Source organism: Eptatretus burgeri, chromosome 3 (genome assembly GCF_056783735.1).
Source record: "Eptatretus burgeri isolate ZD-2024b chromosome 3, Ebu_testis_v1, whole genome shotgun sequence".
Classification (NCBI taxonomy): domain Eukaryota; kingdom Metazoa; phylum Chordata; class Myxini; order Myxiniformes; family Myxinidae; genus Eptatretus; species Eptatretus burgeri.
Window position 1 is genome coordinate 34,321,668 of NC_140963.1, and position 19,389 is coordinate 34,341,056.

General features: G+C 42.0%; 1 protein-coding gene across 4 annotated transcripts in view; it reads right to left on the bottom strand.

Annotated features, from left to right (window-relative positions):
* The window catches only part of LOC147029654 (rho GTPase-activating protein 15-like), a 223,255-nt gene that overhangs the window by 192,185 nt on the left and 11,681 nt on the right, over nt 1–19,389 (bottom strand). For all 4 annotated transcript variants that reach the window (XM_085872866.1, XM_085872867.1, XM_085872864.1 and 1 more), the window contains exon 2: nt 5,725–6,333. In XM_085872866.1, the coding sequence (XP_085728992.1) occupies nt 5,725–6,207 (483 nt within the window). In that variant the 5' untranslated portion in view covers nt 6,208–6,333. The remainder of the gene's footprint in view (nt 1–5,724; nt 6,334–19,389) is intronic.

Here is a 19,389-nt window from a genome sequence, read left to right on the forward strand (position 1 = left end):
AGATATATATATATATATATATATATATATATATATATATATATATATACATATACATATATATATATATATATACATATATATACACCAGTTTAGCACTTTCTCTCAATGGTGAAGAATCACTTAAAATTTTCTAGTCGTCAGACGCAGATTCAGATATTAACCAAAATCAAATTAATTCTTCCTTTCACACACCAAACATATCCAACAAGTTTCATCCGAATCCATCCACAACTTTTTGAGATATCCTGTAGACAGACAGACAGAAAGGGGTGAAAACATAACCTCCTTCACCTCCGGTGGTGGAGGTAATTATTACCCTTGAAAATATTTGATCTATTTTCATGAAATCCCCGTATTTATTTTAAGTTGCTGTGTCCACGTATCTGTCGTGGGTTTGAGTATAAACCCCTTGTGCTGTGCTTCTGTCTGCTCTGTCTGTGCCGCAATCCCACTCCCATGCGCGCCATAATCTCCGTGGATCACGTGTTCACCTCCAAGAAAAACCACTCTGTGACCCGGCCTGGTCATAAACCGCCCATCCACCATAATTGGGTTGGGGGGATTAACTCAACCCACCACAGCCGCGATAATATTTCAGAGTTTACTGCGTGCATGCACACACTTCTTTGGAATTTTGCTCGGGCACTTTTCATGGCTCAAACGAAAAATTTTAAGTCATTAAAAAACAGACTAGTGTAAGCACTCTCACCACCTACAATTTGAGCCACATGTGTAAATACATGCAATAATTTGGTCGGAAAATAATGCAAGTAAACAATACCTCTTGTAGTCTGCGACTATAATCGCAATTGACCAGGTTGCTATAATAATGCACATTTCTTCTCATCCATTTTCTGTGTGTTGTTGTCAGTTTCTTTGCCAAAGATGTGGAATTTTCTTCAGCCTCCATAAAATTGGCAGGTACCCGAGATGACTTTCAGATGCCTCGAGAACCGCATTGTAATTTCTTCTCGTTTCTGTGGTGTAGCAGGCCTGCGGGGGCAGGACATGATGTGGATGTGTGGTCGGCGTGATCACGTGCGTGCAAGGGATATAGGAGTGCGCGCCGCCTGAGGCGTGGTAGTGGTTGCTGTAGCCGTTGTGGCCCGGGGGCCTGTAAGTCGTGTGGCTTGAAGGGTGCTCGAGTACGTAATAAAGGGGAGTTACGGGCAACGTGCGCTCACGCTCCCGCTCGTGCAATAAAGCGGTGTTGAACTGTTCCCCCGCTCGTGTCTGCCTGCGAAGCACCACTACCACGACACCACAGTTTCATGAGGCGTATGTAGATTGTAGATAGCAAATTAAAATTCAATATCAAGCTCAGATAACCATTAGACAGCTTCAGTGGAGTTGTGAATGCTCTTCAAATTGCCCTTGAAGGATTTAGTCAGGCATTCCAGGACGACGTGCTTCCAGAAGTCGGACAGGGTGCGCCACAGTTGCACATCAGACAGATTTTGCTGTTCCATTTGTGGAAAAATGCGACCACGATGATACAATTGTACTTTCCAAAATCATTTAACAACGTATTTGTTACGTGATAAGCGATGAAGTTACGAATGCTTAATCACTTGACAGATCAAAAACAACATCCATTTCGTGAGAAAATGCTTGAAAACGCAACCATTTTACACTACACAAAGGGCATCGCCATGAAGTATTTAAAGACACTTTGCTCAACAAAACGAAAACATTTTGGACAGAGCTAATAGTCACTCTCTTCCTCTCCTGCTCAGCTGAATCAAGATCCCTTGTGGAAGGTTAATGCATTATTGAATACTGCACTGTATAACAACACATGGGATTTTGACAATTTAATAAAGACCACATTTGTTTTTAATGTCACGAGATGACAATATATATATATATATATATATATATATATATATATATATATATATATATATATATATATATATATATATATATATATATACACATATATGTACAGGCGATAACCGGCGCTGCCCAGCTGGGTGAGCTTTTCACAGCAGAGGTTCCGGGACGTATTGAACATTGAAAAGCTCTGGAGTTATTGACCTCATGGTGGTTACCCTTTGCCTGCGGTTGGCGACAGCACTGCCCGATACCGCAGCTCAATATACACTTTATAGTGGCCTTTGCTGGCCTCAAAACAATGTCAAGATCAACGTGTGGAAGCTTAAAACCTCGCCCAGATTCTGAAGTAGCAACACCCAAAATTTGGGGCCTCTAGGTAATACGGTTCAGCCGTGAAAGAATAACGAACAAATGCACAAATACTTGGTGGGGGAATATATATATATATATATATATATATATATATATATATATATATATATATATATATATATATATATATATATATATATATATATATATATATATATATATATATATATACATATATATATACATATATATATACACACACACACACACACACACATCTTCTTACGGCTGATCCCGTTAGGTGTGCCACAGCGGATCATCCGTATGATCCGCATAGTGATTTGGCTTAGTTTTTTTTTTTACGCCGGATGCCCTTCCTGATGCAACCCTAGTCACCTCTTACGACACAGGGATATGGTACACCTATTTTTACCCGGGGCATGCACAAGCATACACACACACACACACACAAACACTTTTTTAAGGCTTTGCTGGCTAAACAGTTGCATAGGCTCAAGCTATTCAGCACAGGCTTAGCAGAGCTACTGCACCCCCCCCCCCCATCACCTCAACCAATGCAGGGACATCATGACTACTCTTGGTGCTCGCACTCGATTTGAACCCAGAAGTTGTAGAGATCAACTCGTGGAAACAATGGTTCGTATTATTCAAATGTAATCCTAGCATGCCTATACCCTCAACAGCTTAAGAGCAAAACGGGACGAAATTCTGGAGTTGCCGTAGTAAATCCACAGCAGTTGGCATTTGCGTTGTATTCATAAAATCACCGAACAAGTAAACTTATTTTAATACACATTTCAAAATAATTCAGAGACGAGGCAATTGAGGAACAAAAAGTCACAATCTAAACATCAAAGAAACCAAACAAAAGGTGTGTGGGCTGGCATACCTTCAATAAAAATGCAACTTCCTGATCAGTTACCACATTTAAAGTGAGATACATATCAATATTAGCAGAGGGGTGAGGGTTAGAAGAAGAAGAAGAATTTATGCCTCAAAGTCACGGTCATCGACAAACCCAGAGCTGTGCATTACAATTTTTGAAATTAACATTTCTGCACAAACAAACAAGTATAGGGTGGCTGTATTGGCAGGCAAACAGCCATGCTTGTCTGGCTCTCACTAGCAATTATCATCCATTACCTTGTATAAACAGTGCGCATTTACGTTCAGTATTGTCCAATGTTCACAAGGGACCCTGTGAAAAGCATTACATGAAAGGCAAAAAAGAGCACACAGTTCTTCCACAGTGCTAAAGAAAAAGAAATCCATTGGTTTGCAGACATACTTTTGGGATAGCCCTCTTATTGATGTTTCTCATCCACTCAGCTGGTTAGCAATCAGGCTACACATCAAAAGCATCTGCAAGAAGAAACTGCACATAAGAAAACAGCAAGCTGGGACTCTCACAGTACATCAAAGTATTCTGTCCTCACACACACATAACAGGTCCAAATTTCTGTTTCTCATTCTGCATTCCTGGTGTAGATGCATCTCTTGACAGGAGGTTGAAGGTACAGGGCCAAACAGTCTATCACAGACACATTGGCAATTTCTCAGTTATAGCATTATTTAGGCTCCTGTCTCATCCAACTCACCATCTGCTCGCATTCAGACAAAATGGGGTTTAAGTGCTGTTAAATAACCACTCATCTGCTGCAGACTACTCACTTCCCCTCTTTGTGGAATCTACCAATGCCTCACTTCTCTCCAATCCTTCTATATTTTGCGCATGCCTTGAGACTTCACTCCGTGATGACACTTCCTTTGTCATTTCTCATCTACATGAATCTTCTGCACATCATTCAAAATAAAAGAAAATAAAGTTTGACCCGGATAGTTGTCTGCTTTGCAATATAGAGCAAGCATTCATCGCCCGACATTGAATGAGGTCAGGTGTACTTGTCAATCTTATGATACAGTATGTTATAGGATGATTGTGTAGTTTGTTGAACAAGAAAGCCGTTTTTTTCTGTCCTACATTTCCTCAAATACAAATGTTACAGTTCAGTGCCACCTCAATCAACCCAAACCGACTTGGTAATATTATATTTTCAAATTTTCACCAACTTAAGCATTTGTCCATTCCCTTCTGTTCCCTTATTAGTCCAGTAGCAAATACCACAGGTCACTTCACTGAGGGGTATATTAAAGGTGGGGGTGGGGGAGAAAAAAAAAGGGGAGGGGAGAGAGGGGAGAGTGAGGTGGTGGAGGGGGGGGGTGAAAAAAGAGGGAGGGGGGAGCAAGGAGAAAGGGAAGGCAGACGTGCAGTGGAGCCTTAATTACTATTAATACAGTCTCATTAAAATGATTCTGCATAGTACAATAATGAAAATGGAAACAAAATAAATGTCTGAAATACATTTTCTACCAGTCATACGAGAAATACCGCCCAGAACTAAACACTGCCTAGACACGTCCAGTGACGAACTCCCATCCAGACACGTCCGGAGACAAACAGAAATGTGTGAGAGTGCGCTGCACTGTATTAGGAGAGAGAGAGGAGAGAGGAGAGAGAGGAGAGAGGAGAGAGGAGAGAGGAGAGAGAGAGAGAGGAGAGAGAGAGAGAGGAGAGAGAGAGCGAGAGGAGAGAGAGAGAGAGAGGAGAGAGAGAGCGAGAGGAGAGAGAGAGAGAGAGCGAGAGGAGAGAGGGGGAGAGGAGAGAGAGAGAGAGGAGAGAGAGCGAGAGAGAGAGAGAGGAGAGAGAGAGAGAGAGAGAGAGAGAGAGAGAGAGAGGAGAGAGAGAGAGGAGAGAGAGAGAAGAGAGAGAGAGAGGAGAGAGAGAGAGGAGAGAGAGAGAGGAGAGAGAGAGAGAGGAGAGAGAGAGAGGAGAGAGAGAGAGGAGAGAGAGAGAGGAGAGAGAGAGAGGAGAGAGAGAGAGGAGAGAGAGAGAGGAGAGAGAGAAAATGTTGTGCTTTATAAACAACACAACACACACAAACACAATCGGCAATCGGCAGATTGGAGTCAGTTTGATTACAGACTACAGTACGTACTGGATAACAACCCAAAAACCTTGAGTAGCTTTCACTCTCATTTTTCTCATGAACAAACTTTGGTCCATCCACGGTGATGAAAGTTGTGGTATATTTTCATCGAAATCCTATGTGTAGTTTCAGAGATGTTGAAAGTATTTGTGGGCGGACGGACGGACTACATGCCATCCCATAAGCTCCCGGGAACTACGTTCCAGGTGAGCTAAAAAATTAAAAACACATGGAATATTTCTTCATTTCAAAACACCATTTTTCAAAACGTTTGTAAAAAGTATTGTAGCATTGCTGAAATTTTGAGTGTTGGCACTGCATTCACAGTAAAATCTCAACTTCCACAGAAAACTGAATTTTGATATACCACCGTGTTCTCTTCCAAATTCGAGAAAAGTGTCATCAAGGCAGGACGGTACTTGTTAGCCAGTCTTCACATCTTGTACATTAAAGTCCCTTACCCCATCACCTTCCAATAACAATAATGTGTCTTTCAAAACACCAATGGAGATTGACAGATACCCTGCAAATGATAAGGGGGGGAGGGGCAAAAGGGCATTACCTCTGACGCTTCGCCTTGAGCATCCAGTGAAACCTCAGCATATACACTCTCTTCTTCATCCTTTCTCCCATCCTCTTCAAACGCATTTTCACCAGTGGTCCTCAACCCTTCATAAAGATTCTGTTGCACACTGCCATTACGTAAAGCAGTGGAGGAGTTGAAAGGCACTCGGTCATTTGGTGCTTTCTTGCCAAAAGTTGTGAGTACAGGTGAGGATGGAATCTCCCAAATTGAGGTTGAAGGCTGGAAAAACTCCTCAACATATGAAGCTGGCACATATATAGGCTTTGTCCCATCCAGCCTTTGAACATGCCACCAGTCTTCATTGGACTTCTTGAGCAAAAGAAACTCCTCACCCTCAATCATACTAATTACACACCCATCCGTACCCTTGTACTCATAACTGTACAAAGCCCGTACCATCGAGGAGGTTGTCCCATGTCTCGAAGGTGCTTCAGCTCGTGATCCCATGGACATGTCCATTGAAAATACCTTTATCTTGTCAAACTCCAACCATCATGACATCAGCTCTTCAATAGGTCTCACTGTGCCCTTCACATTCCACATGTTTTCAGCTGTCATGGCTTCTTCAGCATAGTGATGTCAAACCTAAAAATGAAAAAAAAACGCATTATTGTCGATTTCACAATACAAAAACAAAGAAATGAACACTTGTGCCCCAAAAGCAATGTATCGTTCAGTGAAATAAATATTATTTCAAATTTGTAAACAAGAAAGAGAGACAGAAGAATAAGCCAAACAGTTAAAGAAAAATAAATTGGAACGTTTGAGGAATCTTGGGGTAACTTTACATAATATAACAATATTTATTTCCCTTAATGCATGCATCAGCATACGTGTGAGGTAATTTAATCGTGATATAGGATATTGCGTCGTTATGTGGAAGGAGCAGTCTTCCTGCCCGGCATGTGTCAAAAAAAAAAAAAAAAAAAAAAAAAAAAACGCTTTCTCGACACCTTTTTCATGTTTTATCCTTTTGTATTTTGTCCTAAGATGTTCGTTTAAATGATCAGACAAGCCATCGGCATGAATATAGTTCACACCACTGACGAGGTTGGCGGGCCAATCACAGCGGAGCGGGGTGGGGCCAGTGGAGGTCACGGACTAAGGTGGAGGCCGAGACAAAAGGTGGTGCAAACTGTGGAGGGCAGGGGAGTGCTTGGGAACTTGATGGGAAGAGAAACGCACATTTTTCCGAGTGCATTAGCCAGCACAAAATTTCCCACCCCACCGCCTGTAGCACACCTGCTTTCCACAACCCACGCCAGGACCCAATTTCCATTATGCCGGCTCGTGCTTGCGGTACAAACTGTTCCCGCCAACCCAAATATTTGTGCTCGAGTCTCGCTGCGTCCAGTCAGGCACGGCACCGGTTTTTCAGTCTCATCATTCTTCTCGTCCTTCTTCTGTAGAATGTCTGAGGCGTTCAAGGACAAATAAAGGAGCTACTGCTGTTCGCACGTACGTAATTTATTTACAGATAACAAATGATTGCATTGCTTCTTGTATTCCTGTCCTTTTTGCCCATTTACAAATACACCATTATGAAATTACTTGGTCTCGGAATGATTTGAGTGTTTCAATCACAAGCCATATTGGCTATGAATAGCCATTAAAGGGTCGATTGGGTTTGCGGCGATTAGAGCCCAGCAGGAAAATATATGCGCATAAGAGCAATCTCCGATTGGGCACACAGTACTTATCAGCACATATAACGACTGGCTTGGGCGTTCCACCTGAGCATGGTAATGCAGCAAACAGGCCCAGGAACCTGCTCAGAGCACCTGAATCAGTTGGCCGACACGACCACTTTGACGGCCGACCTTTTTTATTTTTTCCAATACTTCTTGTACATGTAGGTTTGGAAGCCAAAGTATAAAAAAATAATAATAATAAAGAGTTTAAAAATAAAATAAAAATAAAAAAGGAGGAAGGACAGCATTTGGGAAATGGAACAACCAACAGTCCTAACAAGTTGAGAAATGAACAAACAGGAATGGAGGAGAGAATACATTGAAAGGAGAAACGTATTAACGTGCATGTCAGAGGGTGAGGGGGTTGTGGTGGGGGCGGGAGTTGGGGTTAATGGGAGTAGAAAAAAAAAATGGGGAATGAAGGATGATGCGTGATGGCGATGCACAGCAAAGTTGAAGCCCTGAAGTGTAGAGTGGCAATGAAAAGACTCAGGAATCTGGCTTCACAAGCTGGAGAATAGAGGAACAAAGTAGTCATGTGATCAAGAAGTGTTGTTTGCCAATTCTTCCAAATAAACAGGTGACGATGTGAGATTTGCCTTGATTAAGTGACATGTTTCATGTGTTACACTTTTCCGTTCAGCAGAGAAAGTAGTAGGTGCTGCCAACCAGTCTTTGAGATGCAGTAACATTCTAGAAAGTGGAATTGTCTGCAAAGAGGAAAAAGCATTTCACCATCACAGCAGTCTCCAATCAGTGTTCACTTCAAGGCCATCATTGTTCACCAATGTATATGAGGAACAAATTTGGACCCATGGCAATGTCTTGCCACACTCCAGCCTCCACAGAGAGAGAAGATTTAAAATAAGATCGAGAGCTACATGCGGATTATGTGAGTGGTGCAAGTTGGCAGGCCAGGAATGAAGTTTGCCTTGGATGCCACAGGCAGAGAGCTTAGCAACACAACAGGGTGCCAGAAAGTGTTGAATGCCTGTTATGTCTGACACACAGCCTTGACCTCTTGTTTATGATTTGAGTCCTCCATCTATTGCTGAGAATTATTAGTAAATCTAAAGTTGAGTCACCAGGCTGGAATCAAAGCTGATCTGAAATCAGGCCATTCAAGAAGAGGAAACATTATTGTTGGCTACAATATGGAAGGAAAGCTTGCATGCCTGTAAATGAGTTGATCTGGTTTTTTTTTTTTTTTTTTTACGAGTCTTATTGTGTATGGAATTGAATACTGATGACCTCCCGACACATGGAGGGTCACCTAAGATGAAGTACAAGTTGAATGGAGCTGACAGAGGAAAAACAAGAGCAAGAGAGCAAGACAGAGTACAGGCACTGATGCCATCTCGATACGTTGACAAAGCGAAGTAAAACCCTGTCGTCCTCAGTTGAAAAAGGCACAGTTTATCAGAAACATTGAACATGGAGGTTAAAGTGGGAACTGAAACGGACAGATTGAGTACACAAGCTGAGGAGGCAAATAGAGTAGACATTCTGCCTCGATTCGAGCAGAATCTGCAGAGGACTTTTATGGTGAGGAGAGGGAGTACACATCAGTGACAGACTTAAGGTGCCACCAGGACATTACGGAAGGAGACAGGAGAGTTCATTCCAGATATTAATCAGATGTCTTCTAGTTCACTTGAAAATAGAACCCTGTACTTGTTACGAGCCCTGTACAATGACCAAAGGTAGCCCTTGGTCAGGTCTTTATTTTTTTGTATACATTGTCAATGCTCATGTAAGAGTTAACACACAGAACATATAGTAAAGGGAGCAGGAAGCAAAGGGAGATGAGAGGGGTGGGAGCGGGGTGGGAGCGGGGTGGACAAAACAGTGGGGAACAGAGACATTGGGAGATCTGTGGAAGGGAGAGGAATAGGGCAGGGTACATGGTGTAAAGAAGTGGACACTACAGAGACTTTCAGGAAGGAAAGCAGGAAATTTAAAGGAGGTGGGTTTGGGGTAGAAAATATCATGGTTTTGGATAGGGGAAGAGATGAGATGGAAGGGAATAGCTGTTTTGAAGACCTTGAGGGAAGAGTGGGATCGAAGATAGAGTGTGGTAGTTTGTTCCAGAGAAGAGAAAAAAAAAGAGAAGGGAATGAAAGCGTGAAGGTGAGCAGTAATTCTTGATTTTGGCAGTTTCACCAGAAGGGGGTTGCTTGCGGACCTTCAGCGACCAGCACAAATATTGGGGGGGGGGGTGACACCACAGACAGAGCAGAGGGGGGAAAGGCCAAAGAGGAGACTGTGGAACAGAAGAAAACAGAAAGACTACTGACAGTGAGTGAGAGACCCAAAGACTCAGCTTCATCGCAGAAGATACCAACGATTCTAAAAGCCTTGGTTTCCACAGCGTGAAGCCGAGCTAGGTGTGAGGCAGGAGCACCAGCCCATAGAGGAGAGCAGTACTTCACCAGGCTGTGGATGAAAGCTTTGTATGTGGTCAGGAGCTCAGATGTGCCAAGGAAGGACTTTGCACGACGGAGGATTCCCAGTCGGCGACTGGCTTTGAAGGCCAGCTTGGAAATGTGACTTTCCCAGGAAAGATCGTGGCAGATAGTGAGACCCAGAAGCTTGAATGAAAGAACTTCAAGAGGATTGTTGAGAAAGTAGATGGGAGGGGGATTGGGGGGGCAGTTTCCAGATGACCCTATCGAAGAGACATTGTGAGTGCATCAGATTTATCAGTATTGAAAGACATGTTCCAAGTGTTTAACCAGCTTGTGATTTTATCTAGGTCTGCAGAGAGTGAAGAAGCTGCTGCCAGCCGATCTGAGGGATAGGAGATGGTACGGCAGAGGGTGGAATCATCAGCAAAGAGATAAAGAGGATTTTCCAGAGAGTTGGAGAGATCATTGATGAAAACCAGAAAAAGCACAGGGCCCAGAACACTGCCTTGAGGAACTCTAGCCCAGACAGGAAGAGGAGATGAGAGAATTCCATTTTGAGCCACATATTGACTGCAACAGGAGAGGAGGTCCACGAGCCATGAGTGGAGATTTCCTTGGATAAAGTAATGACAGTTTGGTGAGCAGTGCGAGGTGCCAGACCGTATCGAAAGCTCGAAATAAATCTAGGGAGATGGCTCTGATCTCATATCAGGCATTGAGGACCTCCATACATTGTTGGTAAAGCAAAAGCAGCATGTCCAGGGTAGAATGACCTGGTCTGACTCCAAATTGATGATCGGAAATCAAGCCATTGGAGAAGAGGAAGGTCTATCCAGGATGAGAAGGCAAGTTGCTCGATTGTAACCGCCTTGAGACAAGAATATGCATACCAGAGCCAAGAGGATGGAGAGGATAGCTGCTGACAAGATGGGGGCAAATGAGAATGAAAGCAGGCTATTGTGAAAGGATTCCCCGGTGGATTCAATATCAGATGCAGAGGAGACTGAAGGGTATCCTTTTAAAAAGATGGCAAATTACAGTCAACATTAGTCGGCCTGAGAACTGCGACACTCTGCGATGCTGTAGCAGCGCTCCAATTTCAGCCAGAGACTTGAACTTTTACAGGAGCATGGTGAGAGGAGCGAAGCAGTGCAGCAGAGAAATGAGAAAGATTAAAGGAAAGTAGATCATTACCGGGTCCATTTTCAAAGATACAGCTTCAGAACAACACAAATTGGGTCAGACCCTTGGACTCACAAAAGGTTTTCACAATGATAAGAGTGCTTCATGCAGGATGGGATGGGATGCACAACATAGAGAGCCACATAATTACAAATGCAAGATCAGGCTTGTCAGGTCATAAGGACAAATCATTGGCCAAAGCCAGTCGGCAATAGTATCTCTCGACACAAAAAAAACAAAAACAAAAACATTTGAGATGCAGACAATGTACAGAGCAGCAACATCAACCTACAATGCCTTCAGAAAGTATTCACACACCTTGACTTTTTCACATTTTGATGCGTTTCAGCCTGAATTTAAAATGGATTAAATTGAGATTCTTTTTTTTTGGGTTACCAATCTACGCACAATACTTCAGAATGCAAAGTGGATTTTTTTTAAACAGATCAATTACAAATGAAACAAGGAAATGTCTTGAGTCAATCAGTGTTCAACCCCGTTGCTGACGCTCCAAATTGAGCTCAGGTGAATCCAATTTCCAATGATCATCCTTGAGATGTCTCAACTTGGAGTCAACATGATTGATTGGACATGAATTAGAAAGAAACACCTTTCTATACAAGGTCCCACAGTTGACAGTGCATGTCAGAACAGAAACTCCACCATGAAGTCCAAGGCACTGTCCGGAGAACTCTGATAGAATTGTGATCAGGCATCGATCTGGGGGAGGGTACAAAACAATTTCTCGAGTGTTGAAAGTTCCCAAGAGTACAGTGAACTTCACAATTAGGAAATGGAAAGAATATGGAACTACCTAGATGCTTTCGAGCTGGCCATCCAACCAAACTGAGCAACCAGGCAAGAAGGACCTTTGTCAGGGAGGTCACCATGAACCCAATGACCACTGACAGAACTACAGAGTTCCTTGGCTGAGATGGTAGAACTTGCTAAAAAGGCAACAGTTTCTGCAGCACTTCACAAATCTAGGCTTTTTGGGAGAGTAGCAAGCCGGAAACCACTCCTGAGAAAAAAAAAAAAAAGGCACATGACAGCACGCCTGGAGTTTGCAAAAAGGCATGTGAAAGACTGAGAGGGTGAGGCAAAATAATCTGTGGTCTGATGAGATGAAAATTGAACTCTTTGACCTGAAAGCAAAGCGCTACTACTGGCAGAAACCGAGCACAGCTCATCACCCATGTAACACCATCCTTACCGAGAAGCATGGTGGGGGCAGCATCGTACTGTGGGGATACTTTGCAGTGGCAGGGACTGGGAGACTTGTCAGGATAGAGGGAACAATTAATGGAGCCAAATACAAGCAAATCCTTGAGGAGAACATGCTTCAGCATGCAAAATACTGTGGCAAAAATTTATCTTCCAACAGGACAATGACACCAAGCATACAACCAAAGCAACACTGAAATGGCATCAGAATAAGAACATGAAAATCCTTCTTGAGTGGACCAGCTAACCCCAGAGTTGAATCCCATTGAGAATCTGTGGAAAGACTTGAAGATTACTGTTCACTGACGCTCCCCATCCAACTTGACAGAGCTTGAGCAAATTTGCAAGGAAGAATGGGAGAAACTTCCCAAATCTAGATGTGCAAAGCTGATGCAAACATACCCGAGAAGACTCAAAGCTGTAATCGCTTCCAAATGTGCTTCCATGAAGTAGTGACTAATGAAGCTGGATACTTATGTTAACTAGAAGGGCACTTGGTGGAGCACATACCTCCACCACGCAAAGCCTGATCCAGTAGAACATATCATTTTTTTTGTTTTGGTTTTTTTGCAAGCCCAATAAATTTTTGAGATATTGCGCAATACATCGCGTTTGGCCTGATCTCTCAATGGTGAAGAATCACTCTGAAAATTAAAAAAAAAATTATTGGATCTGGATTCCAATCTTCACCAAAATCAAATCAATTCATTCTCATCACACACCCAACCTGTCCACCATGTTTCATCCAAATCTGTCTACAATGTTTTGAATATTGTGCAACATATCGTTTTATCCCCATCTTACAATAATGAAGAATAATTTCAAAAAGTCTCAGATCAGGTTCTTCACCAAAATTGAACCAATTCTTCCTCGTCACACACCCAACATGGCCATCAAGTTGTCCAAATCCATCCACAACTTTTTGAGATATCGTGCTGTATAGTTTTTGATTCTGTCGCTCAGTGGTGAAGAATCACTTTTTTAAATTCTATTAGCACGATCCGAATATTCACCAAAATCCAATCAGTTCATCCTCGTCGCACACCTAAGCTGCCCACCAAATTTCATCAGAATCCATAAACAACTTCGTGAGATACCCTGCACACAGACGTGAAACCATAAAACTCCTTCCATCTTCGGTAGTGGAGGTAATTAGATATTTCTGCATTTCATTTTCAACACATTTGTAAAAATTTCAAATACACGTTTTCACTTTGACATTATGGGATATTTTGTGTAGATCGGTGACAATTTTTTTTTTTTTAAATCCATTTTAAATTCAGGGTGCAACAACAAAATGTGGAAAAGTCATGGGATAAGTCATGGGATACACTGTATAAGGTGAGAACCTCCGACACGTTTGAAACATGTAGTACACATACTGTCAGTAAAAAAAAACATCAGCACTGTATATGCCAAACATTCTGATTAGGACGGCAAGTACAAGAAAAGGGAAACAGTAGAAGGGAATTCCAGAAGTGAAAAATAAATATAAAGAATGCAGGAGAATGCAGATAAGACATCAGCAATGCAAAATATATAGAAAGCAACTAACAAACCAGCTTGTGGAAAATCTATCACAATGGGAGGCATCTCGCTAAAGGAATGTTATAATTTGTGAAATGCAAAGATAGAAACGAAGCACTTTCAGTCACGCATACTTGATGGGAAAACATGGCTGATACGAGTGAGCAGACAGGAACACATTTTGAGCACAACCAGGAGTTGGGTCCAACTTCTGGTAATATCATTGATCAGATTTCTCCAAACATCCTTGTCCTGCACTGCTTCCCAAAACTCTGGCAGACAGCTTAGCTTGGTTGCGGCCTTTACTTCATTCATCCAGCACGTACAAGGCCTGCCTCTTATTCTTCTTCTTCCCTCAAACATACCCAGCATGGTTGATTTCTCCAGACTTTCGTTTTCTACATGCATTGTGTGCCCAAACGATGACAGTTTATGTTTTAGCATCAATGCTTCTAATGTCTATGGTGGTCTACTTTCAACAAGCACCGATTTGTTTGTTCTTCTTGTAGTCCAAGGAATTTTTAAACATTTGCCTCCAACACCACATTTCAAAACTGTCAATATTCTTCTTCTCTTTCTTTCTTTTTTTTTTTTTCTTTCTTTTTCACTGGCCATGATACATCTATACATTGCAACTGGAAATGCCAGTTCATTCACCAACTACTCTTGGTTTGTGTTGTCACATCTGTCTTTCCAGATCTTTATCAATCCTAACATTGCTGTTCCCCAATGTTAACAGTCTTAAATTTATCTTCCACATTCTCCACCCACTTCAATCTACAACATGAAACTTTCCACTATTTCCACATGATAGTCTCCAAACATGAACACATCGATCTCATTTTTTATTATTAAACACTAGTGCGTGCTCGTACGTGTGTGGCGGTACAAGCAAAAAAATAAAAAATAAAAATAAAAAAATAAATAAAAACTTTCAAACCACGTGCCAGAAACAACCACACAGGCCGTTCCTTCGCTCTCGTGTGGCCGTATGTGCAAAAAAATAAATAAATAAAACTTTCAAACCGCGTGCCAGAAACAACAACCACACAGGCCGTTCCTTCGCTCTCGCGTGCCCATACATGAAAAAAAAAAAACTTTCAAACAACCACACAGTTTGTTCCTTCGCTCTCATAAACGATGACTGGATTGGGGTATTGTGTTCATCTATAAATGCGCATAAGAAATCGAGAAATTATTATAATACAGCAAGTCATCACTATCCGGAAGTCCGTACGTGTAACCCGTAATGGGGAACGCGCTCTAACTTGGCCACAACTTGGGAACCACTTGTCTGATTAATTTCAAACCTTTTGAAAGGCAAACAAACAGAGATCGCTGGAATTATAGATAGATAGAAGATAGATACTGTGGGTTCAAAATGCCAAGCAACGTGTCCAGTCATTGGTAACTAAGGCACCCTTTCCCCATCGGCCACGCCTACGCAGCAATGTGTCCTGTCATTGGTTTGGTAAATAAATTGCCATAACTTGGGAACCACTTGTCCGATTAACATCAAACCTTGAAAAGGAACATACTCAGGTGCCCAGCAATATACCTGGCAAGTTTCAATTAGATCGGTCGAGAACTGCAGTCACACACACCACACACACATTGCTGGAATTATAGATAGATGACCTGAGGCTTGCAGTGGAACAGACATAGACACAGACGACTGTTGGCCGAGACAAACAGCCACTGAGCTTGGAGGAAGTGCAGTCACATGGCATTACAATGGCTTGCTTTCATCACCACACATAGCAGGGTGACAATATTTACCCCTTGCACACGAAGCAAAAAGCCAGCTTAAGCAATTAGCTCACTTCTATCTGTCTGTCTACAAACGTCCAGTTTATGATCGAAACACAACTTGAGTTCAATTAAATATTATACTTTGAACACAGATTGAAAAACAAACCTGCCATTTTACATTACTTTGGCTTTGAATTTGGCCTGATCGCACATGCGCAGAGGAGCGAGATAATATTTACTCCATCTGCCTACCCATCAAATAAAATTGAAGATCATTCCAAACAGGAAACTTACAAGGTTGTTTTTAGAATTTAAAAAAACGTCATAAAATACACAAAGAACTAACGTAACGTGTCAGATATGGTGGTGCAATCGCCACTGCGTCATTGGCCGTAAATTGCCAGAATAATTTTTTTTTCATGACCTTTATAATCTTTATTTTAGTTCAATTTAATTGAACACGAGAACACAAATCGCCTTCTTATTGCTTTCAACAACCTCCAGTTTTGCAGTACAGTACTTGGACGTGTTAAATAAGGTGGTGTATAAGACTGCATCAACTGTGCTAAACTTCTAGAAAAAAAGAAGAAAAAAATTATACAACATTTTAAATCATTATTTTATTTCAATTGCATTCTATACTTAAACAATGCGTTGGGTAAGGTGTTCTATGGACTCTCCAGTTTAATCTTTTTTTTTCAGTTTAATCCCACCTGCTATTGGTTGCTTAATCTTTTTCTTTATAACATCCTTCAGACAAAACAAGATAAAATAACGAAAAATTAAATAAAAACATTTCATGAAACTATTTGTTCAAGTAAAAAAAAAAGTATGGTACATAAAATGGTACACAGCATATGGCTCAAGCATTGTGCTGGAGCTCCAGTGTGAGGAGGCAGAATAGGTTTGAGGAACCAAACACCCTTTTCCTGTCCCTGACTTTTTCCTCCACTTTAGGGCCATCCATATATTATGTATGCAAATTGAAAGAATTTGACCTGCCTTCATGCAATCTTCAAACATTTGCCACCAATACCACTTTTTGGACAAGCCATCAATCTTCAAACTATGTGACCACCATCATGGCAGCAAAAGAAACAATTCAGTGACCACATGCTCCCTGCAACAACTATTTCATCACAAAATAGCCTGCAGCCACAGAGCCTCTTCAACGACACCACTCAGAGATGTTTTGCAAGTTGAATGAATGTGGAGATCAAATTCATAAACGAAACCAATAAACAAGTGGCAGAAGACTAAAATCTAATAACAATGGGAACAATGTATGCCGAGCCCGATGTGCTAGCGTTTAAAATTTCTGGTGTGTTAAAAATGCCCTGGACCAAAAAGCCAACTTCGAACGGAAGGAAGGATGTTCGTCAGTTGTGTTGGTAACATGCTTCAGTGGCCATTTGTGGTTTGTTTTTTCTACCTTACAAAAATGTCGAATTGTGTTTGCAGTGGCAAAACAAGTACATAAAAGTTATACTGCCCAGTTAACGATATAATTATCCAGATGTTAAGTATGTACGATTATACGACTTTTATATTTCACGAAGCAGTCCAAATTGTACCTTGGTGTTATTCATATCGACCTACGCAGAGATATGATAAATATATTTATAGGTATAGTGCATATATACTGTGTGCAGGGCTGACAAGATAGGCTGGAAGTATACGCAGTCAGCTATGATCTACACGGAGTTTAAACTGCAACCAATCTCTAAACTGTGGCCCTGGTGCTTCGCATGTGGGGTGAGTTGTGCTCCGTCCATCAGACAGACGTTAAGCCGAAGGACTCGGCTGCTGGTATTGGTTGTGGATGGATATTGAAGACACCGATACGTTCGAAGAAGAGTATGCAAGTTATCGCCGGCACCTAGAACAAATTACACGTCCCTGTCACCAGCAATCGAACGTCAGGCCTGGTCAGCAGGTTCGTGGAGAAAAAAAAAATATATAAAACTAAAAATAAACTTTGGACCCAAAACATTCAATGGGCGACCCTACTAGAACGTAGTAAGGAGTAGATAGTTTGCAGTAAGCAGTACCATATGTCATGCCTCGTTTTCTGATCGATACAATGCAAGCAAAATAATTAGACAAATGGAAAATATGATAAACAAATGAAACAAGTAAGGGAATAGGACATGAAATGCTCCAAAAGATGGAAAAAAGTGGAACATAGGATCAGAGGTGGTTGGGGGGGGGGTGAGAAACGATTGTGGTAGAATGTAGGATCTCTCCATGAAACAACCCTACAAAAGAACAAGCGATGTGTGCGTGTGCGTGTGACTTTGGGTAACGGAACCGTTTTGAGGTTAACAACATTTAAATTATATTATATTACACTTGCAGGGTTACCCAGCATTACCTGGGTGGGGTACTGAGAAGTGGGAGAAGGAGAAGCAGGAGAGCCAGCAGGGCTGAGAATGGGGCAGGTGGACCGGGGGCAGGAGAACCAACGCGGTGAGGGTGTGGGGGAGGGGGGGGCGTGTCGGGGGCAGGAGAGCCAGAACACCAGTGGGTAAAGAGGTCTTCAGGTTATTTGAAGTCTTATGGTTCTTACAGGTCATTGAGGTGTTTGGGATTTTTGAGGTCTGACAGTTCTTAAGCATCTTTGGGGTATCAAGGGTCTTCGAGGTCTTCCGGCTCTCAGGCTTTTAGGAGTCTTCAAGTGTATTATGGATTTTCACTGTCTTTGGGTTCCAAAGGGTCATTGGGGTTTTAAAGTGTATTAATTGTAATGAGGGTCTTTTGGGTCTTATCTCTCAAGCATGTTTTTTTTTTTTTTTTTTTTTTTTTTTTTTTTAAAGGCCTTATGGTTCTTCTGTGTCTTTAAAGGCCGAGGTTATGGATGAAAATACATAGGCGAACCCCTGCGCAGACTTGGTTTGTGTGCCAAATTGGGTGGTTGTTGGTAGTCCAGCAGTCCTTGCAAAAAACACGAAGAGAGACAGACAGACATCGGATGAATCTTATTTATTAAATTTCAGGAACAGCGCGTATGTGTGTGTGCGTGTAGGTGTTTATTTGTCCCCCCCCCCCCTTTTTGCTTGGTACTCATTAATCATTACCTTGTTTTGATTCTCAAATGGAATGTTTAGTTTGTGTCCGACGTTAGTCGATCTCAATCAACAACAAATTGACAGCGAAAACTCAGGTTACTCTTAAAAGTCACAAGAAAATTGCAACTTTAAGTTTGGCTGCTTTGGGACAATTTTTGTTTAAGATGTCCCTATTGGTATTTTGGGGGACAAAACTGCTACTGCAACTCGACCTGTGATCTGAGAAGGTCATTATTTCAAATTCAAACAATGGGTTCAGCCTTCCTTCCTCCTCTTCCCATTCCATTTTTGACACAGGACATAAGAAAAGCATGATAGACACATTCGTGACGGGTGGTTGGAGAAAGGTTAAAATAATGTATTAAAAACACCTGCTCACTCCTCACTCTCTTATGTCACTATTTCCAGCACCTCTGCACCTTGCACACCACAACCCACCCTCCCCACTACAAATTTTGAAATATGTGACTGTACAATAATTTTTTGAAGCTTCAACCACTGAACTCGTTGCTCACTCAGCAACCCAACAACCCCCAACCCCTCTTCACACCTCACCACCTTCTATATTCTACATCTCCTCTTCTTCTTCTTCCAACTTCCGCAAACAACCAACCCTCCCCTCTTCCAGCTTCCCCACCCAACCAACCCCCCTCTTCCAGCTTCCCCACCCAACCAACCCCCTCTTCCAGCTTCCCAACTCAACCAATCCCCCCTCTTCCAGCTTCCCCACCCAACCAATCCCCCCCTCTTCCAGCTTCCCAACCAATCCCCCCTCTTCCAGCTTCCCCA